Source organism: Vombatus ursinus, unplaced genomic scaffold, assembly GCF_900497805.2.
Source record: "Vombatus ursinus unplaced genomic scaffold, bare-nosed wombat genome assembly UNPS02015175.1, whole genome shotgun sequence".
Taxonomy (NCBI): domain Eukaryota; kingdom Metazoa; phylum Chordata; class Mammalia; order Diprotodontia; family Vombatidae; genus Vombatus; species Vombatus ursinus.
Genome location: NW_020954953.1, coordinates 23,863,536 through 23,886,551, shown reverse-complemented (window position 1 = coordinate 23,886,551; position 23,016 = coordinate 23,863,536). Strand labels below are relative to the sequence as shown.

Genomic DNA, 23,016 nt, shown 5'->3' with positions numbered 1-23,016 from the left:
CCAGGAACAGTTGACCATAGACAGTTGCACATGAGCTCAGCCTTCAGTGAAGCCGGGGAATTGTAAGAGACAGAGGGCAGAAGACAATACATTCCAGACATGACTCATTTAGTCCAACCCTTTTCTTTTTTAAATGAAGAAACTGAAACCCAGAGAGGTTAAACTCTCTATCAATCAATGAATTGCCCGAGGCCACACAGTGGCAGAACCCCAGTCTCTCTTGGAGTCTGCTCTCCATTGATTTTCTATGGCTTCTAAAGAGGTTGTGGTATTTACCTCCAGAATGACACCTTATCTCTCTGCTTGGTGCTTAGTACACAGAGAGAATGGATGGATTTTCCAATTTGATTTTTAAGAATTGAGAAACTAAGTATGACCACATCTGGAGCAACTTGTGTGGTTCTAACCACTGCTTTATAGGAAGGACACCCATAAACTGGATAGTGTCTGGGCCTTGAGATCATTCCTAGGTACTAGTCAGTTGAAGACGCTGGGGATGGGTGAACCAGAAAAGTTTTGCAAGGCACATTCTAGCTATTTGAATATTTGAGTATTTGAAGGTCTCTCACATGGAAGAATTACATTTATTCTGCTTAGCTCTAGAGGTGAAAATAAGGAAGGATGCTTGGACTTGCAAAGAGGCAAATTTGGGCTTGATTTAAGGAAAAACTTACCAACAATTAAAACTCTCCATGAGTAGAATAATGAGTTCCCCAGGGAGTCTCTAAGCAAAAGTTATATGACTACATCTCAGGTGTGCTATATAGGAAGGATTTTTATTCAGGTACCAACTGAACTAGATGAAATCTGAGATCACCAAGAATCTGTGATTTGGGGAAGTGAGGAAATCCTGAGCAAATCATTTAACCTCTGTTTGACTCAGTTTCCTCATCTGTAAAATGGGGATAGTACCTGCCTCCCAGGATTGTTGTAAGGATTTGTAAAGTGCTTAGCCCAGTGCCTGGCACATAGTAGGCACTACATAGAGGCTAGCTATCGTTATTAAATATACAAGACTGGATTTGAACTCAGCTCTTCCTGACTCCAAACCCAGCACTCTTACTCACTGTGCCCCCATTGTGAGGACCCTCATTAGATTGTAAGCTCCTTGAGGGCAGGGACTATTTTTTGTCTTTTTTTTTTATATTCCCAGCACTTGGTAGAGTTCCTGGCACAGAGTAGATACTTACTAAAACTTTATTGAATTGAAATAATATTTGTAAAGCACTTAGCACAGTGTCTGGCTCATAGTAGGTGCTATATAAATGCTAGCTATTATAATAATAATATTATTATTATTGTGTGGCAGGAGGAAAAAAATCCTAGCACAAATGTATGTATGTTAATTATTTCCACAGGTGAGCAAGCTAGTGATATGTTTACATTTAATTTCTTTTTTTGTTTTGTTTTCAAGTTCTTTCTAAGACATTTTTAAGATGCCTCTTACTTTAACATCACAGTCATTTCTAGATAGAGCTCCTTACCCCTATATCCCAGTATTGAACTCTTAATGAAATCACTTTTGCTGAGACAAACAATACACTGACCGTATCTTGCAGAGATAGACAAACCTTCTGAGCTGTCATCTCCCACTTCTCTAAGGAGAAGGGAGGATGTTTCCATTACCTGGTCTTATAAACCCAAGGTGGTCATTGGTTACTCCAAGTTGACTTCATTTGAATGTTCTTTTCATTTACTTTATTGTCATCACCATGCATCATTTCATTACAAGTTTTCCCATGTTCCTATGAATTCCTCATATTCACTTGTTCTTAGGATTGTGTATTTATTTCCAAGGATAATTTCAGTAGCAATTACAGCTTAGCCAAATCAACAGAGTTAAAAGGTTACATGCTTTACTGAGTGTAACAGGAGCAAAGTCCAGAAGTCCCCATCTCTGTCCCTTCCCTCTCCCTGAGTTACTGAATACATCCACGAGCCTTTTGGAATCTTCCAGATGATCAGATGACAGCTATCACCAACTGGGAATGGTTGGGGAGGTAGCTAAATCACATTTGCAATGTTTTATATGATTCCATATCCATATATGTGTGTGTGTATGTGTGTAACCTATATTGAATTACTTACCATCTTGGGGAGGAGAGAGGGAAGACAGGAAGAAAATTTGGAACTCAATATTTTTAAATGAATGTTAAAAATTGTCTTTACATGTATTTGGAAAGAAAAAAAATACTATTAAAAAATCACATTTCCAGTTCTTTTGCTAGCCATACCTATAATACACAGCAGATAAAGTACCTCTACTCTCTAATTCCTCCATTAGAAGTCCAAGTCTCCCTTATATGAGTATCTTTTTCAGATGGATTCCTTATGATAATAGTCCCAGCTCTGCCATTAACTAGCTTTATAACTTTGGACAAATGACCTTTGCTTGTTTTCCATTTATTTATGCTTGGCCCTATCAAGAGACAGTGTAGCATGGAACTAGAAAGCTGGCCCTGGAATCAGGAAAACCGGGGTTCAAATTTTGTCTCTGATGTCTCTTAGCTAGGTGACCCTGGGCAAGTCACTTAACTTCTCTCAGTGTTTCAGGGAACTCTCTATAACAAGGTTGTAGTAAGTACCAATCTTCATTAGTATAGGAAGTTCCTGATTGGGAGATCCCTACCATGATGAAATTACAGGCCTCATTTTAAAAAGAAGAAAGAATTCAAATTTGGCCTCAGACATTTACTAGCTGTGTGACCCTGGGCAAATAACTTAACCCAGATTGCCTCCAAAAGATAAAAAATAAAATAAAAAAGAAGAAAGATCTCTGTTCATTCCTTTGGAATCCATAAATGCCTGAATAAATGTCATGACCTTAGCAAGGTATAATGGAAAAATTAGGATTCAGTAGACCTGGATTCTAGTCCCAATACTACCACTTCCTTTGCCTAACCTTGTTGTTTAATTGTTTTCAGTCGTGTCTGACTCTTCCTGACCCCATTTGGGGTTTTATTGGCAAAGATACTGAAGTGGTTTACCATTTTCTTCTCCAGCTCATTTTACAGATGAGGAAACTGAGGCAAACAGGGTTAAGTGACTTGCCCAGGGTCACACAGCTAGTAAGTGAATGAGATTGAATTTGAACTCAGGAAGATGGATGAGTCTTCCTGACTCCAGGCCTGGTGCTCTATCCACCTAGCCTGTCATTAGCCCCAGTTTCCCCTCCTGTAATGTAGCAACAAAACCGATTGATAATATCATTGTATGCATCAACTTATGTATTGTTTGTAAAAGCACATTAGAAAATGCATTATTATTTTACTTTATTAATTTACTGTATTAGTTCACTTCAGTCTATAGATGTCTTCAGAGGGATGCTCACTTTTCAGAGGGAAGTCAGAGAGGTTAATCAAATGGCAAGAGCACGGATTTTGAATTAGAGGACCTAGTTAGTAAAGGGTCTACTGATTACATCTTGTGTAATATTGGGCCAGTAACTAAAATTCTCTGGGTCTGTTTCATCATCTGTTAAAAAAAAAAAAAAAGAGGCAGAAGAAGTGGGATTTGACCTAGATCATCTCCCTTCCCATTCCTAATCCTATGATCCAATGTAGTGATGCTCTCTTTCTATAAATGTTAGATGGGACACATTGAATAATTAGTTTCTCTTTTTTAATAGTAGAGCAATATAGCAATATAGCTGGGCAGCTAGATCGTGTAGAAGACAGAGCACCAGGTATGGAGTCAGGAACACCTGAGTTCAAATCTGGCCTCAGATACTTACAAGCTATGTGACCCTGGGCAAGTCACTTACCCCTGTTTGCCTCAGTTTCCTCATCTGTCAAATGAGCTAGAGAAGGAAATGGCAAACCAATCCAGTATCTTTGCCAAGGAAACCCCAAATGGGGTCATGAAGAGTTGGACACAACTGAAAAATGACTGAACAATAACAAACTATAGCTATATGTTGCTTAGGATCCTAGAATCATAGATCCAGAGCTGGTAAAGAACTAAGAGGACATCTAGTCCAACCCTCCCATTTTGTAGGTGAGGAAACTAAGGCCAAGAGAGATTGAGAGACTTGCTTGAGGTCACATAGGCAGGTAAATGGCAAAGGTGGGATTTGAACCCAAGTCACTGTCCAGAGACAGTGTACTTTCCACTCTACTGGAAAAGAATAGATCTGGAATAAATAGTATCTCAGAGAGTCATACTAGTATCTAGTATCTAAAATAGTATCTAGAAGAGTAGTGGTGCATAGCAGGGGGACATTAAGTTGATAACTCTTACAACCAAAGGCAACCACCAGGCATCTCTCTAATATAGGCATGTGTTATATTTCAGTTTATCTTCTGCCGTGATTGTAAAGAAGAGTACCATGAAGGGGAATGCAGCACCCTTTTTCAAGCCTCTGGAGCAACAGCCCAGGTACTGACTGAATGAATGAATGAATGAATGAATGAATGAAAAGGCATTTATTAAGTACTTGATATTAAGCACCTAGTTACTTATTAGGTACTTAGTACTTAAGTATTTAGGCACTTTATGTACTTAACAAGTATTTAAGTGCCAAGTACTTGACAAGTACTTAAGTGCTAAGTACTTAATAAATACTCTCAGCCCTGAGAATGCAAGCAAGCAACATGGCCCCTGCCTTAAAAATCCTACATTCTAATAAAGGAGGAGTGGTGGCCAGAGAGGAGTGTTTTGGGTGCTAGAAGTCACAGGGATGGTGATTGGAGTCATAGGCAATTGATTGACACGTGGTTTCCAGGATTGTTGTTTTTCCTTTATTTTTGAAGAGAACCATGACATCAGGGAGATAATGCTATGACCTGCAAGTGAATTGGATTTGAGTGAGGGAGGTTCTGTGCAAAGTCACCAGTCTCACTTTCACCTCTGGAGCCATCTGGGTCCAGTGGCCAGATATAGATCAGGACTACTAGAGGTGGCCCAGGATGCAGTGGAGAACCTTGGCCTTTTCAAGCTAAGGTCTTTAAGAGGTCTCAGTTTGACAGAGGCATGGTCTATTGGTGATTAAGGCTTAATAAGAAATGAGGCAAAGAATCACATCTTTTAGAAAAAAAAAAAGACCTAGGAAGGGAAGACCCTCATGGTTTCTGGCCAAAACAGAAACAATTAGTATTTACATTCATTCTGAGCCAATCAGGGCCTAAACAGTGACCAAGTAGGGCTTGGCCTGGAACCTGTTATTGGCCAATCAGTGAGTAGTAACAGTTGATTGGATTACTGTTCTCAAAATGGTGATTCATTATCTTAAATCAATATTTCTCAAGCAGGCTTCAAGAGCCTGGGTAGGAGTAGTAGGGGTATTTAAAGGGAATCTTGGATATTGGAGCTACCAAGTCCAAAATAGTTGTTTGATGGTGGTTAGGAACAACTAGAAACTACATGATTGGCATGTGCTGGTCTCCGTCATAGAGAAGCTACAGAACCAAAGCCAGCTACTTTGTGTTGTAGTAGTACAAGATCACCTACTGTGGTAAAAGACAACCTACAGAATTTTGTTTCTTTGGGGGGCATAAGGAAAGGGAATACTGTACATCAGGAGACGGGACAGAAGTCTGTAGAGAGGAAGGGATTGGTGGGGTAGGGGAAGAAAGGAGAAGTAGTTTGAGACCCACTGCATTAAAGTAATTTAAACTCTGACTCCAGTTTCATAAGAAAATCCTTTTCTTGGGCTCCAAGACAAAAATTATCAATGCCTGTGAATGACAGTCAAAGTCTGAAAAAGAGGATGAGTACTTGGGAAATTCATAAATTACACTCAGCTTACACCTCTCTTCTTGTTGATTTATTAAACAAACGCCTTCTTCTTACCTTGATTAATACCTTTAGATAATGAAAGTGTTGATTGAAACTCATTATGAAAAGTAAGACTTATGGAACTGAAAATACATTTGCATTTCCTAATTAATTTTAATTATGGCAAAAGATTTTTCTTAAGTGTACCCAACTTAATATAAGAAAAAGAGGTTTAGATTTGAAGTCAGAAGGCTTGAGTTTAAATTTTATCTCTGCTAGTTATTAGCTAAGTGACCTCCTCTGACAAGTTTTTTTTAACCTTCCTCAGGCTCCAGGTTCTTCATCTGTAAAATGGGGGGGGGGAGGGGAGGGGAAGGTTGATAAGGTTGTAGTGACACAGCCACAGCTCTCCAGCTCTAGGACCATCTATTGCTTTTTTAACCTTAATAGGAAGAGGAGAAACTTTGCAAAACAAGTTTCATACTAAGAAAACTGACCCTGCATCTATCAAGGTAAAAGACCCAAAAAGCAGCTTGCAAACAACCACACACAAGAATAAGATTTCCACTGTTAGGGTCAAGAAAGTTTGCTGCTAGGGGCCCTATCCTGTGGTTTTCTGTGAAATTAAAAATTGCAAGTCCAGTGAACTTTTAATTCATCAACTTCCCATCCAGTGTCTGGTGCATAAAAATCACTCAGGACTTCAAAAGACATCTGTAATTTCAAAGTGCTGCTGTTAGTGTTTTCAGAAGGTTTTTCATGACAAATGAGTCATATTCATGCCAAAAATTTCTGGCTAGCATGCCACATACATGAAAGGCATACTTAAACTCCCTCTGCTGGAAAACATTTGTTATCTTAAAAACAGAAGTGGGAAAAAAAAAACTCTTCTTTTTGTTATTAGTAGTTCTGTAGATTTAACTTTCCTCCTCCTCTTCTCTTCATCATAAGATCAAAAGATACCTAAATGATTGCAAGAAGAGAATTTTAAAAAAGAAGAAGAAGCCTGAGCATTCTGGTAAATGATTTGGAATCATTCCAAAAAAAAAAAAGTGATTCAGTCGTTCATACTATGACCCAATAATACTGCTCCTAGGCATACACTCTCAAGGACATTAGAGACAAAGGAACATCCTTCATGCAGGCTGTCCCCAAAATCTTAGTGCAATTTTAATCGAGCTTAGAACTCACATAGTATATGAAGGTAATGGAATAGAGTTGCACCCTGAGAAATAACATACATAAGAAATAAAAAGAGACCTGGGAGGTCATGTGTGAACTAATGCAGAGCACAGGGGAAAAAAAAAACAGAACCTAGAGACCCATTTGTACAATCCGTTCAATGACGTGAAAGAAAACACTAAGAGACATCAGAATCCAGATTAATAGAATATGTAACAGTGATGATCAAAGAAACGCCTGATTCCTGCACCACAGGAAATACTTAGGATGCAAAAGACATGAATTAAGTACAGAAAACAGAAAACATCTCAGATTGCCCATTGCATTCATTATACTCCCCTTGGAAGGTAAAGACAACTCTGTGGGAATGCTCAACAAATAATTTACATTCACCTGGGATCTACACTTCCCAAGCAACTTGTAAGATCTGTACTTCCTGGCCAGCTGGGCTGCAGAATGCTCTTAGCAGGCAGGGGTATTCTCCTCCAAGAAGCTTGGTTTGTAGAAATCAGCTCCCAAATGTAGGTTGTACCTGATTAGATATCTCTTGTACTCATGAGGTAGCCAGCAAGACTGAAAATGACCATTTTGCAGGATCTCTAGTTGCTACCCTGTTATCCGGGAAGGAAACTAAATGACAGGAGATTAATAGCCAAGGATCCTGCTCACCAATCCATCATTGCTGCCAGAGTGGGGAAAGAGAACCTCTGTGCTGCACCCCCCACCACTGCCCCACCTAGAATTCTGTCCACAGGAGAAAAAGAAGAGTTCTCAAAGAGGGGGTGGAGTTTTCACAGCTTTTTTTTTCAATAAAGAACTTCTTCCCCAAGAATCTATCCCCATCCTGATGCTCAATCACCAGTTATCTTCATGAAAACTACCCAGTCACTGGAAACTAAGCAAGAATTGCTTTGTCACCTCAACCAAGAACCAAAATGTAGAGAGTACCCTTAGTCATCCAGCAAATCATGGGCTCCCCTGATCACTCTTGCTACAGCTCAGCTTTGATACCAACAGGAAGATGATGAAACATTGTTCCCTGTTCTTGGCATAGAAGCAGAAAGTTACAAAAACCGTTAACTCATGGCTGATAGGTTGATTTGTCATCTTTAATTGTTTTGAGGTTTGTATTTTGTGTTACAAGGGAGGGTTGTCTTGGGAGAGGTGAAATTGAGGGGAGTTACTGGAAAATAATAGTGACATTAAGGACATTTTTAAAAAATAGAGAATAGGAAAAAAATATTTTTAATTAAAAAAAAATAAAAATAGGGAACAGAGGGCAGTTAGGTGGCTCAGTGGATGGAGCACCAGCCCTGGATTTAGGAGGACCTGAATTCAAATCTGCCCTCAGACATATAACACTTACTAACTGTGTGACCCTGGGCAAGTCACTTAACCCAATTGCCTAGCCAAAAATAAAAAATAAAAATAGGTAACAGAATCACAAACAGAGTCAGGGATTCATTTTCAATTTTGTGAGAAGTTTGAATATAAATATGGGGACATATTATCATCAAAATTTTCTGTGAACAGATTTCAATAATTCAGTGTTGTAACAGTTATAATAAATCTATTACTTGTAGATCAAATTATTGTGAATTATTTGTAAATTAATTGAGATCAAATGAAATAATATTTGTAAAACACTTATCACAGTGTCTGGCACATAGGAGGCACTATAGAAATGCTTATTCCTTTCCCCTTCCCTTCCTTATTATTTATTTTATCTTATTTAAATTTTTTATTTTCAGTTCCAAATTCTTCCCTCCTTTTATCTCCCTCCCTCACCCATTGAGAAGGCAAGAAATACATGTGTGTGTGTATATATATATATATATGAAACCATGCAAAACATTTCCACATTAGCCATGTTGCGGGGTAAAAAGGCAAGAAACTTCTCTATTAATTTTTAAACAAGTAAATTTCTTATTGAGAGCTCCCTCCTCTCCTCTCTGCAAAGATGAAATTGAATTAGGCTATCTGCACAAGCCTTTCCATGTATGATTCCATAATTCTGAATACACATGTAAAAGGAGTAAAAACTTGCTCATTGCTCTTCCTTACAAGGATTTAGCCTTTAAAATGACCAAATGAATGCCTTTGTAGTTATCCTTTAGCTTTATATAAACCACTAAGAAATAGTCATGGAGACTCCCCAAAATTTGTATTTGAATCCTTTTAGGCATTGCCTGTTGATAAAGAAATTGCTCTTAAAATAGGCCTTTTAGGAAATGTGTTTAATACTAAGAGAACTGAATTTTTTTCAGTATATCTGGGCCTGTCCATCAGCTTGGCTGACAAGAAATTGTGGGATGTAAGATTGAATTATCATTTTCATAGCTACTTGTATTCATTTTGTTTTTGCTCAGGGGTAGAAACATGATCTTGTTGAGTAGTGATATGGAACATATACCCTTTTCCTATAATCCTATGGGTGATGCCTGTGGGTTCTTGGGTCCTACGAAGCTTGATGCCTCTTGCTCCATTACTTATAGTGGTCCAGATTTATAGAACCACATGAAAATCTAATCAGTCAATCAGTTACCTCTTATTAAGAGCCTCCTTCGTGTCAGTGTCAGGCACTGTGTTAAGAATTGAGGATACAAACGATTAAAAATTTAAAAAAAAAACAGTCCCTGCTCTCCTGGAGCTCCCAATCTAATCAAGGGTACAATATGCATACAACAATGTACAAATAAGATACAAACAAGATAAACTGGGAGGGATCCCAGAGGATTGTTGTTGTTCAGTCCTGTCTGACTCTTCATGATCCCATTTGGGGTTTTCTTGGCAAAGACACTGGAATAGTTTGCCATTTCCTTCTCCAGCTCATTTGACAGATGAGGAAACTGAGGCAAACAGGGTTAAGAGACTTGCCCAGAGTCACACAGCTAGTAAGTGACTGAGGTCAGCTTTGAACTCAGGAAGATGAATCTTCTTGACTTCAGGCCTGGCACTCTATCTACTACACTGTTAGCTGCCAGCCCAGAGGAAAGGAACTAAGATTAAAGAGGATTGAAAAAGGCTTTGTGCAGAAAGTAGGACTTTAGCTGAGATATAAAGGGAGCCAGGGAAGCTGGGAGGTGGAAATGAGAAGGGAGAATACTGGGGGACAGCCAGTGAAAACTCTCTGAGTTATGTTCAAGGAATAGGTGGGAGACCACCAGTGTCTCTGCATCACAGAGTGCATGACCTGGAGTAGGGTATAATAAGACTAGTAAGGTGAGAAGGAACCAGGTCATGAAGGACTTTTAAAAGCCAAACAGAGGATTTTATATTTAATCCTGGGAATAATAGGGAGCTGAGGCTGATATAAAACAGTCATTTGTTTTGATATTGTGGAGATGAAAAAAAAACTTGTGTAAATCTTTGCTTATATAATAAGTCAGCAGCACAACCTCTATAGTGTATGTGGTAGAGGAGTTGAGAGAAGGGAGAGGTGATTTCAGTCTTGGTTAGTCAGTTAAGGATGGGCCATCTCTAGTTGTCCTGATCCATATCTGGCCACTGGACCCAGATGGCTGTGGAGGAAAAAGTGAGACTGGTGACTTTGCACAGCTCTGCCTCACTCAAATCCAATTCAATTGCCAGTCATATCATCATCTTCCTGATGTCATGGTCCTCTTTGAGAATAAAGGATAAACCACACAGTTAAGGAATGTTTGATAGAGCAAAGAGTTGGAACTGGGCCCTCTACATGTTCTCCTCTGCCGAGGTTCATAGGGTCAGCTTCTAATTCTATCTCAATAACCCTAGATACTGCAGCCCTGTCTGGTTGACTGTCTCCTGGGGGGAAAGGGAATAATTCATCTTTTTTTTTTCTGTCATTCCATCTCAGGGTGGCCCCATGAAGTTAATTTGCCAACGGTTCCATATTTCAACCAAAAGTGGCCCCTGAGAATAGGGAGCAAGAGAGCAGGAAGTCAGTTTTATCAAACTAATTCTAACCTTAAACCTAATTCAGTTTGGTAAGAGGATCAAGGATTTGGTATATTTTATATTGTCTCTAAGCCACCTCTGGGTGGGTGACCTCTATAGCTGTGGGGGCACATTCTCATTCAACTGAATTCTTTAGAAGAAAGGTACTATAGAAGCCTAGCAAATAAATAAATAAATTGGGGCTCAGAGCTTTGCATATGTCCCTTTCTGTTCTGAAACTCTCATACTAACAAAGCACCCTCATTAACCCTCTTCTCTCTCTTTTTATTCCTTTCAATTCCATCCACTTACAAGGCTTTCCTCCCTCCCTTCCTTTTAGTAATTCCTGACTACTCTCTACTGGTCCTCCCTTTTAACACTGATCTGTTTCAGTTCTTTGATATCACAGAACCCAGGCAAGGAAGCCTCATTCCTCTTGGGACCCAATCAGCTTTTCACATCACTTAGCCTATTTGACCAAAAGCTTAAATGCACTTTGTGATTAATGCTGTAATTTTTTAAAAGCAAACGAAGAAATTGGTTTAAAATGGGTTTAAAAAAAATTAGACAAGCTTTAAGTTGAAACTGTGCAAGGAGTTTGGGAATTCAGTGACAGAAGATCAATCCATCACAGGCTAATAAGAGTCCAATTCTATGTGGTTACACTTGCTCTAGCCAGTGAGTTTTCATCCCCACAGTCTGATTCCCTGCATGTATTCCCTCTTGTGGGGTTTTTTCTAATAAGCAAACACTTGCTCTTGTAATACCAAATAAAATAGATTTGTTCCCCCAACAGACCTAAGGACAAGGTTTGCCTCTCTCAATTTAATAGATGAGTAAATTGAGACTAAGCCCCATATACACGTGATGGTTAACAGGATTATGATTGTCGTTGGCAATCCATTCATTTGAGAAACATTCAGTAAGTGCCCATTTTGTGCACAGTCCTATGTTAGATGCTTGGGACATAAATGCAGGTACAACAAAAGCCCTGCTCTCAAGGGGCTTATAGTCTAATTGGAGAGGGTAGCAGAGGTTAGGTAAATAAATAGCTATGATATAAAAGAAGATTAGCTAAGTGGAAAGAAGAAAACCTAGCAAAGTACTTAGGGAAATCTCAACAGGGAGACATCCATTTCACATAAAGTGAATTGGGAAAGATTTCTGTGGTGCTGATTTTCGTGACTCAGCCTTGAAGGATAAGAAGGACATCATTGAATGGAAGCAATAGTGTCATCTATTCCACATATGAAAAATGGCATGAGTGGAGGCATGGGGAAGGAAGAAAGTGGAAAGAAAACAGAGGAGTCATTCAGTTTTGCTAGAATTAGATTACACCAGGCTAGACAAGTAAGTTGGAAGAAGTACTTTATAAATTATAAAGTGCTATGTACATGTGAATTATAATAATAATAGCGGGTAGTAAGTAGTAGCAGGAGCAGCAGCAATAGTTGTAGTGGTAGTAGTAGCAGTAGTAGTGGTGGTAGTAGTAGTAATAGTGATAGTAGTAGACAGTAAGAGTAGTGGTAGTAGTAGTGCTGGTTGTAGTAGTGGTGGTAGTGATGCGGTTTAAAGGTTCAGGGGGTCCTGGGACCCCAAAATCACAACACGCAGGTCCTGCCCGAAAGAATTCGACCCAAGCCTTCTTTCAGCCAAAGACAAGGTTTATTAGAACATCCATCATATTGGGCAGACTCTTAAGGAGTCTGAACATGGGTAAGCAGGGGCTAGATTATAAGAATCTCAGCCTTGACTAGATTTTAAGAATCTGAGCATCTTAATGGAGACAAGATGGACCTTATATACAGAATGACCATGGGAGAGTGGCCAAGCAGTCCATGAGGTAATAGAATTCCCAAGGGTGGGAAGTGGAGCCTAGGTGGGACCAAGGGTAGGAAATGTCCTGAGGCCATAGGGAGGCAAGACAGTAGAGGGCAGATTGGGTGTAGTCACAATGAAAGACCAGTTGATGGGACCTCAGGGGAATGCCAGAGATTTGGCCATGTGGGAAAATCCAGGGTTTTTCCTTTCTGGGGCCCAGATTCCAATCCCATCAGGGCCAGAGTTTTTCCTTTTTGGGGCTCAGATTCCAACCCCATCAGTAGTAATAATGGTAGTAGTAGTAGATACATAACAGTAATAATTTTAAAATGAGCAGAGTAGGAGGTTGGTATAGCATATAGTGGAAACAACATTGATTTTGGTTTCTGAAGATCTGGGTTCAAGTTCTGGCTCTACCAAGACGTAGCTGTGCTACTATAGGAAGTCATTCTCTAAGACTCTCTGAGACTCAGTTATCTTTACTTACTTCATCATTTCTAGGACCTGTGCTTTCGTCACCTGTACTTTCTTCTCCATGTAGGCTGTAACCCCATTGCATTCCAGTGGTACCTTTGCTTGTGATCATGGCTTTGAGATAGTCACCAAGGAAAAGTAGACGAAGTTCTAATATTTGGAGTCAGAAGACCTGGGTTCAAATTTAGCCTCTGTAAATTGCTACCTTTGTTACCTTGGGGGAAGCTACCTAACTTTTCTGGGTCTTCATTCCATTATCTGTAAAATGAGAGAGTAGGTTGGACTAGATCAAAATTAAGGTACCTTCTTGCTCTAAATCTGTGATCCTTTGAACTTAAGAGATAATCTTTAAGAGCTTCTGTAACTAAAAAGTCAATCACTCTGATGATGAGCATCTGTAAACTCAGCTAAGCTAGTCCTTAGACATAGAGCATGTATGCAGAAGCTTTCAAGCTTGGTTGGACTGCCAGAGCTTGTGTTCTACTTAAATATTCTTTAAAAACTCAGGGTAAAAGCTATACCCTAAGAAGGAATTATAGTGGGACTTTATTATCTGTGAAATGGGTATAAGGATACTTGTACACATATGGTTGTCATGAGGAAAATTGAAAGCAGTACATGTACTGTATAATTGTGGATTAATGTTATTATTATGGACATTTCTTTAAACAAGTAAAACTATTCCATCAGACAATCTGAAGTCAACTTTTCTCTCTTCTGTTCTACTTACTAGAAATAGGTTTCTGTCATGCCACTGAGTAGAGAAAATGCACACCTTTCCTAATGCTAGCCTAGCTCCTTTAAAAAACCTACCTTACTCCCACACCATGCCTTTCCCTCCAAATACTCATCATATTGTCATTCTTTACATGACTTGTTCTATGCCCCAGGACATACAATCATTGAAGTAGGACAGGAAGGAAATCTGAAATGAGCACATTGGAATACATTGTTCCATTTAGGTGATGAGATACCTGTTGATCAAAATGATGCTGTGGTACTCTGCAAATTCAACTCAATTCAGCAATATTTATTAAGTGTCTACTGTGTGCAAGGTCCTTTTTTAAGTGTTGGTGATATAAAGACAGAAACAAAATAGCCTTTGCCTCCAGGAACTTGGGGGATATAACATGGACACAGATAAATAAATACAAGATTTGACTACTAATGACTAGAAGAAATCAAGGAAGTCTCCATGGAGGAAGTGGCACCTCAGTTAAGCCTTGGATCAAGATAAGGATTCTCAGATAAGGAGTTGAGAAGACAATGAATTCTAGATATTAAGATGCTTGGAGGCAGGAGATAGAATTTGGGAAACAGCTGGTACTACAATTTGGCTGGAATGTCAGTATTTTAGAGGAGATTGATGTAAATTAAGGCTAGAAAGGTAGAGTGGAGACTAATAACTGGAAAGGTGGAGTGGAAATTGTGGAGGGCTATAAATTCCAGGAATTTGTCTTTTGTTTCAGTGGCAATAAAGAGCCAATGAGAAGTTCTTCAGAAGAAGAATATAATTTGGCCTGAACTTTGAGAAAATCATTTTGACAACTGTATAGGGTGTGGGTTAGAAAGAAGACCAATTGGGAGGCTATTACAATGAGAGGAGATGAAGGCCTGAAATATGGTGGCTATGATAGTAGGGAGGAAAATACAAAAGCTATCATAAATGTAAAATCTACTGGAATTGATGACTGGTTGGATGTGAGGAACAAAGGAAGGGAAGGAACAAAGAAAGATTCTAGAATGACTGAGAATAAACCTGGGAGGGGAGGATTGTAGTACTTTCAACCAAAGTATGGCAGGTTGGAGAATGAGTAAGTTTCAGAGGTGATGAATTCTGTATCAGATGTGTTGAGTTTCAGATGTCCAAGGTATCCAAGTGCAACAGGCAGTTTGCAATATGGGATTAGAATTGGGAAGAGAGATTAGGATCGCATAAATGGATTCAGTGAGTCATCTGTATTTAGATGACAATTCAGTGTGAGTCGATAAAATCATTGAGAAAATGGAGGGAAAAGAAGGTTCAGACTAAGTCTTAGGGGATCACATATGCTTAAAGGTTGGGAGATAGATGGTAATCCAGCAAAGATCAAAGATGTATCTGTCTCATAGGAGGTTAATCAGGGTCTATGCTGACTATAAAATTTCAGATTAGAATTGTTAGGTTTAGAGATAGGATTAACATAGCAATTTTTAAAGTATTTTATTTTTTATTTTATTGTTTTCCATTTAATAATATTTTATTTTTTCCAATTACTTGTAAAGATAGTTTTCAACATTCCCTTTTATAAGATTTTGAGTTCCAAATTTCTTTCTCCCTCCCTCCCCTGCCCCGAAGCAATCTGATATAGGCCATACATATACAATCATATTAAACATATTTCCACATGAGTCATGTTGTGAAAGAAGAATCAGAACAAAAGGGAAAAACCATGAGAAAGAAAAAAAAAAAGACAAAGTAGTATGCTTCCATCTGCATTCAGACTCCGTAGTTCTTTCTCTGGATGTAGATAGTTGGCTCGGATCATTGTATTGCTGAGAAGAGCTATAACTTAGCAATTAAGAGAGAAGTGGGTTACTTGGAAAGTGAAATTTTAATAGAATAGAGGGTTATGAAACTAGAGTTGGAGAAATGAGTATGAGGTGTCATGAGAAGTAGAGGCAATAAATATAGACAACTTTCCCCAGGATTTTGGCAATGAAAGGGAAGAGAGATATTGGATGATAGTTTGAGGAAATGAGCATGCTTGTAGGGAATAGGAAAGAAGTGTAGGTAGAAAAGGAGAGGGATGATGACTGAGAAAAAAGGAGATTTCCATTTACTCAAGTAAGGGCTCAAATAATTTCTCAGCGGATATAGATAATATGGAGTTAATGTGTCCAGCAAATACAAAGAGGAATGGAAAAAGAGGGTTGTATGTGAAACACAAATCTCAATTTTTATAAAGCTTTTTAACAAATATGGGATAATTTTAACATGCTAATTTCAATTATTTTTTTTTTATTGGTGAGGCAATTGGGGTTAAGTGACTTGCCCAGGGTCACACAGCTAGTAAGTGTCAAGTATCTGAGGTCGTATTTGAATTCAGGTCCTCCTGACTCCAAGGCTGGAGCTCTAGCTACTGCGCCACCTGGCTGCCCCTTAACGTATTAATTTCAAAGCAGTCCTATCTCAGTATCTCCCTTTGAACTTCATTCTGTTCTCTTCTGCTCATTTTTACATACCTTAATGATGTTCTTTTCTTTGAGTGAGGGAGAGCATCACTATCATTCCTCCTCTCTCCCATTCCCAAATTCCATCCCTGAATTTTTAAAAAAAAAAACCTTCACTGTAATAAATATATGCCACCATACATACTTTGAGGTGATTATACCAACTCCCACTCCTGCTGACAAGTTGAGTTCCCAGAATGTGGCTACTACGTACTCTCAGAGCTAAAGGAATAGCCCTGAGAGGCTGGGGGTTGCCTTTTGAGTGCTATAATTCATGAGTCCCCCTGCTGTGCTTCCCCTCCCCAATTCTCATTTGATATCACTCAATCAGCCAGACTCAAGTAGGTTTTAGAAGGAGGTAGAATAAGAACACCTACTACAATATGTTGCCCACCCCCCCAAAAAGGCTATAGCACACTCTCCCACTAGGCTATACCAAAAGTCCAAGACAAAGAGGGCTCATGCCTAGAATGCATGTGGCAAAGGGGTAACTCATAGTTTCCAGTTGTTGGAAATCTTTTTCTCCCTTTTGTGTTATGCTCAAGAAGTTCAGGTTACGTCCCAATCCTGAAGAGCAATGCCAAAGAATGGTCAAGTTACTGAACTGAACGATTGTGCTCATTTCAGATGCCAGCATGGAGCAGTTTCGGTTGAGTAGTGAGTTTGAAAACCAAATTGCAAAGAGTTAAGAAATGTAGGAAGGGACGGAGAAGAAATCTTTTTCTTAGGAGTTCAGTTGTGAAAGGGAGTAGGGATGTAGGATGAGGGCTTGAGAAAATGGTGGGATCAAGGGAAAGGGTTTTTTACAGGATGAAGCGGACCTAGGCAAGTTTGTCGTTTGTGGACAAGGAAAGTAGATAAAGAAGGATTGAAGATTAGAGAGAGAAAGGTTGACTGGGGGAAAATTGAAGGAGACAAAGTACTTATACTGGGGAATAAAAAAACACGGCCTTCCTATTATTTGAGCAGTACTGCTGGAATTGGAAAGAGGAAGAACCACCCTAAAGATGTTACCATTTCTGCATTTTGTTTCCATTGATATGCACAAAATCTTTACTCTTGGTAGGCAATTTGAAGGAAGAGGAAATGAGAAAAAAAAAAGAATAAAAATAGTTTCCTATCTCTGTGGTGCTTCTTGCTTAGGAAACTCTTCTCTCACAACCCTGTGACATAGGAGATGCTGATGGGGATGGGATCTGAACCCCTAAAAGGAAAAGACCATGTCTTTAGGATCTGGACCCCAAAAAGGAAAAGCCCCGGATTTTCCCATGTGGCCCAGGTCCCTGGCATTCAGGCTTCAACCCTTCCTAGTTAATTAACTGCCCTTTCATTGTCTGCGCCTGGCCCCACCTGAGACCTCCACTCCATGATCCCATCTAGACCCCAGTCTCCCTTGGCCACGTGGTCCACGTCCCCTGGCATTCTGCCTCCCAGTCACCCCAGCTTACTGGCCACTCCCATGCAGATCCTCCCTAGACCCCTCCTCACAGTCACCTCAGACTACTTGGCCAATACTAGATCCCTCCCACAGTCTTTCTGTATATAGGCTCCATCTTGGTCACCAAGGTGCTCAAATTCTTAAAATCTGCCCAATGGCTTAGATTCTTAAAATCTAGCCAATAGCACAGACTCACTTACTCTTATCTCGCTTATCTTACTCACTTATCTCGCTTACCCCAATCAGTTCTAATAAATCTTGTCTTTGGCTGAAAGAAGGCTTGGGTCAAATTCCTTTGGGCAGGACCCACGTCTCTAGGTCTCACTATTTTGAGGTTCCAGGGCCCTAAACCTCAACAATGCAAACACACTTATCTCCATTTTATAGAAGAAAAAACTAAGATTCAGGGAGGTTATGTCCTACCCGTAGTCATGATGCGGTTTACGGGTTCAGGGGGTCCTGGGACCCCAAAATCACAACACGCAGGTCCTGCCCGAAAGAATTCGACCCAAGCCTTCTTTCAGCCAAAGACAAGGTTTATTAGAACATCCGTCATATTGGGCAGACTCTTAAGGAGTCTGAACATGGGTAAGCAGTGGCTAGATTATAAGAATCTAAGCCTTGGCTAGATTTTAAGAATCTGAGCATCTTAATGGAGACAAGATAGACCTTATATACAGAAAGACGGTGGGAGAGTGGCCAAATAGTCCATGAGGTAATACAATTCCCAAGGATGGGAAATGGAGCCTAGGTGGGACCAAGGGTGGGAAATGGCCTGAGGCCATAGGGAGGCAAGACAATAGAGGGGAGATTGGGTGTAGTCACAATGAAAGACCAGTTGATGGGACCGTAGCAGAGATTTGGCCATGTGGTAAAGCACAGAGTCCATGAGGTAATAGAATTACCAAGGGTGGGAAATGGTCTGGGGCCAGAATTTTTCCTTGCTGGGGCTCAGATTCCAACCCCATCAGGGCCAGAGTTTTTCCTCTCTGGGGCTCAGACTCCATCCCCATCAGTCATAGAGCTAATAAATGGCAAAGATGGGACCTGAACATGAACTGTTTGCCTTTCCAATCAGTGCTGTCCCCAGTACCCTGTGCTGCCTCAGAACTATGGCATTCCTACCTACCCCAGTCTGGGGATTAATTCTTCCATCATGACTCATACAACTTCACAAAGAGGAGCTATGAAGTATAATAGCCACTTTATTCAAAGGGCGGGAAAACAGTGCCTCTTGTCTCTGAGAATTTGTTGCTTCATGTGGGATCTCTGCCTCTTCATCCCACCAGTCCTTGTGTCCTAAGGTCTGCCCCAACCCTCACCTGAATTTTCCCCAGGCATCAGAATTCCTAGTTTGAGAGCCATTCACCAGTTATCAGCAAGGTTAAGGATCTTGATTATTTAGGAATCTTTCTCCTGAGTCACTTTTTTTCTATCAACAGAACTGGGCTTTAAGGGGTAAATTCAGTGCTTAAACATTTGACTCTGGTTAAGCATCCCAGTTAGCATATACAGCTGAGTAAGATAGAATTACTGTGCAGAATCTTCATCAAGAGCAAGTACACCACTCTTAGCTTGTTACTCAGTCACAAAGAAAAAATGTCAAAAGTCAACAAGCCCTCAGCACCATTCCAAAGTAAAGATAATGCATGAAAAGAATTCTATTAGAAGCCACAATATGAAAAACTGTAGGAACTACAGAAGAATGCAGAGAAGGAGAGAAGGAAAGAATTAGGGAAGAACTGGAGATCTCTTCTTACCAATTCTCCCACGACTGGTGTGTGCCCCTTGAACACAGATCCTGTACCATTCAGAAAACTTTCTCGCCTTTCAGATTCTTACCCTTCTGTCCCTTAACTCTCACTCTAAAGATACACAGCCTGAGATAAATTCTGTAAGCTTTTGTTGAATGTATACACCTTTGTAGTATTGTTTACTTCTTTCTGAGAGATGCAATGGGATGCAATGGAGAGCAGGAGACTGGGGCTCAAAAAGACAAATCCTGCCTGATACTTACAAGCTCTGTGATCCTAGGTTACTAACTTAACCTCTCCATAGTCCCAGTTTCACATTTCTTAAATGGAAATAATAGTAGCACCTATCTCACAGGATTGTTATAAAAATTAAACAAGGTGTGTATGTGTGTGTATGCATATATATATGTGGGTACACATATGTATGTGTATATGTATATGTGTATATACAGACACGTGTGTATGCATGTGTATATATCACACTTTACAAACCTTAAAGTGCTATCGAAATGCAAGTTACTATTATTATTTCTACAGTATGCCCAGAAGTATGCTGGTAAATGTTTAACTAGCTCTCCAGGAAAAAAAATATACACAAGACACATTTCTAAGTTCAATATGCATTATTAACATTTTCTTCATCACTTTAAGTTTAGACAATTAACGAAACAGTAAATCTAGCCCTGATTTATAGCATTTGCTGATTTTTCAAGGTGAAAATGCTCATACTAAAAAATTAACAATCTACTCTAAGCTGGCTAGAGTACACCCATGAGAAACCCCTACTTAGAGCAAACTCCTCCACCCTGATACTATTTTTACTCAGGTTCTAGAATATATTAGGAAGCACTGACCTGACCTGCTAGATTCTTCACACTTTCCTTATCAATGTTTTTAGGATCTCATCCAGAAATCTACCCAAAGACCAAACCTGCTACCCTTCCATACTCTCCCTGGATATTCTTGCCCCTACCAAGGTTATACTCTTTTCTGAGACCAGGGCTGACCCTAGGTAATACTGTGAAGTAGGCAAAATATGTCTCTGATGTCCACCCTTCTTTGCCTCTCTCCCTATCTTGCCCTTTCCTGTATGGGGTGTACCAGATGTTCAAGGAGGACTGGTACCTCTGGTGTGGGGTCTTGGTGAGCCCTTTCCAGGGCTGCTCATCCACCTTTGGTGTCTACCTGGCACTTAATTCTCAACCTTGACTCCAAGAAACTGTAGCATGTGCAGTTGTCACAGTGTCGTAAATCACCTTGGCAAACAGGCTAAACCAGAATGAAGGTAACCGACCAGCCTCAAAACCATCAGTGAGTTAGAGGGATGTCTACTCCAAGCATTCGAAGACTCCCTGGGGCAAAATGGGCAGAAGAGAACAATTTGTTCCAACCACCATGAAGGCAGCTGAAGCAGGTGCTGTGAAATACTTAGAAGTTGGTCAGACATTGAAGACACTAAGGTCATCCACTGCATCCCAAGCCATCGCCAGTTGCCCTGACTTTTGGCCTACCATTGGATTTTGGTGACTCTGTAAGACAGTGTGAGGCTTATGGTTTTGTGCAACTCTGCCTCACTTAAATCCAATTCATGCACAAGGCAAGACATCACCTGTGATGTCATCAGTCCTCTCCGAAAAAAAGGACAAACAACAACCTCTTCCTGTTCCACAATGGCCTTGCCTTGCTTCCAGGCTACCTAGGAGTCTTTAGACCACATGTACAACTATTTTCTGAAGTCGTGCGCCCTCCCTGGCATAAGACACTACCTATAAGGCTGTTCTCATGAATTCTGTAGCATGCCTGCATTGATCGTTCTATCACAAGTCATATTCCTTAGAATCTGGCTTCCTAGAATGCAAGGCCTACGTCTTTATCCTTCTTCACTATACAGAGCCTATCTTGTTTTAAGTCAATAATGAAATATTAGAATTTAATAAGTCCTCCTTCATATTGAATTGATTCCAGTGCTACACTGTGGACCTGCTGACAAAGGACAAGCCTGGAAATTCTTTGTCTAAATAGAAATGCTCCTTTACAACTTAAATGCTGGATATCATAAATAAATATGATCTGATGGAGTAAAAGTACTTGAAGAAAAATGAGTTTACAGAAACTCATTTTAGTTAATTCGATTAATCCAGGGCAATGATAATATTGATATAGCCCTTTATACTTTGCAAAGTACTTTACATGTTTTCACTATTTTGATCCTCCAAACAACAGTAGAGTACTTGGTGCTGTTATTATTCTCATTTTACAGTGGAAAAAAATTGAGATTTAAGAGAAATTAAGCAATTTGCCCAAGGTCACACAATTAGCCAGTGTCTTCTAGAGGCAGGATCAGAGCTCAGGTCTTCCTGATGCCAAGTCTAGAGCTCTCTCCAATACACCTGCTGATTCTTTTTCACCCCTGCTTTGTAAAAAAAAAAAAAAATCCATCCAATCGGTATCCTGTAACCAAATCTGCCCAAAATTTCCAGTTAGGGGGAAAAAAAAGGACTAGTTGCACAGTTCACTCAGCACAGCAGATGGCGATATGTCCCTGAAGGAATAAATTTCTCTCTTCCACAGAAACAAAAAATTACAGCAAAGGGAAAAAAAGGAAGACAAAAGAAAAAAAATGAGATCCACTTTCCAGTCACTCACATTTGTCCTAACCCACAAAGGACCTCAACACATCCTCCACTGTAATCACTGCAGGAATGTTTTTACATAATCACTTTAACAAATCAAATAGAGCTTTAATAAACCAAGAGCCTGTCACTAGGCAAAATAAATCCTTCATTCAAGTGACATTTTAAAAATGAAAAGGACCAACATATCACTTGGAGGGAGAGCATTCAGAGAGTGTGGGGAGGGGGGAGAAAAAGCAATCATCTATTCTATTACTTCTCATTCAAGCAAGCAGCTGCTGGGAGCAATAATGCATTTAAATTGATCAGCATTCCTCTCCATTTTTTTTTATTTCAGTCCCTTTCAACAAGTATTTATTGAGCATCTACTGTATGCCCATCACTGTGACAGATACTACAGGAAATATAAAAGAAGTATATGCCACAGTTCTTGCCCTCAAGGAGCTTATACTCTTTGAAGACAGAAGTCTTATCAACCCCAAACAACTTATTTCAAAACCAGCTCCCTGAGGATTTATTCTATGATTGGGTGTAGGAAAAGTCAGTGACTTAATGGTTACACATCACTAGGGGAATGGCTAAACAAATTATAGTATGTGAATGTGACTGTACCAATAGAAACAATGACTGTAAACAGTTCATGAAAATATGGGAAGACTTGTATTAAATGATGACATGTGAAAAAAGAGAATAATATATGCAATATCCATGATTTTGAAGGTAACATTGAAGCACAATGAAATTAATGAATTCTAATGAACAAATTTAGCCCTGGAGATATGAAGGAAGCATGAATTTCTCCCTTGAATAGAAAGGAGAGAATTCAGAGGTGGAATGCAGTATGTGTGTATACATATACACACGCACA

At 39.6% G+C, this 23,016-nt stretch overlaps 1 protein-coding gene across 1 annotated transcript in view; it reads left to right on the top strand.

Moving 5' to 3' along the window:
- LOC114031408 (E3 ubiquitin-protein ligase parkin-like) overlaps window positions 1-23,016 on the top strand; it is a 1,837,436-nt gene that overhangs the window by 1,792,856 nt on the left and 21,564 nt on the right. The window contains exon 10 of the mRNA XM_027846470.1: window positions 4,294-4,377. Within this exon, the coding sequence (XP_027702271.1) occupies window positions 4,294-4,377 (84 nt within the window). The remainder of the gene's footprint in view (window positions 1-4,293; window positions 4,378-23,016) is intronic.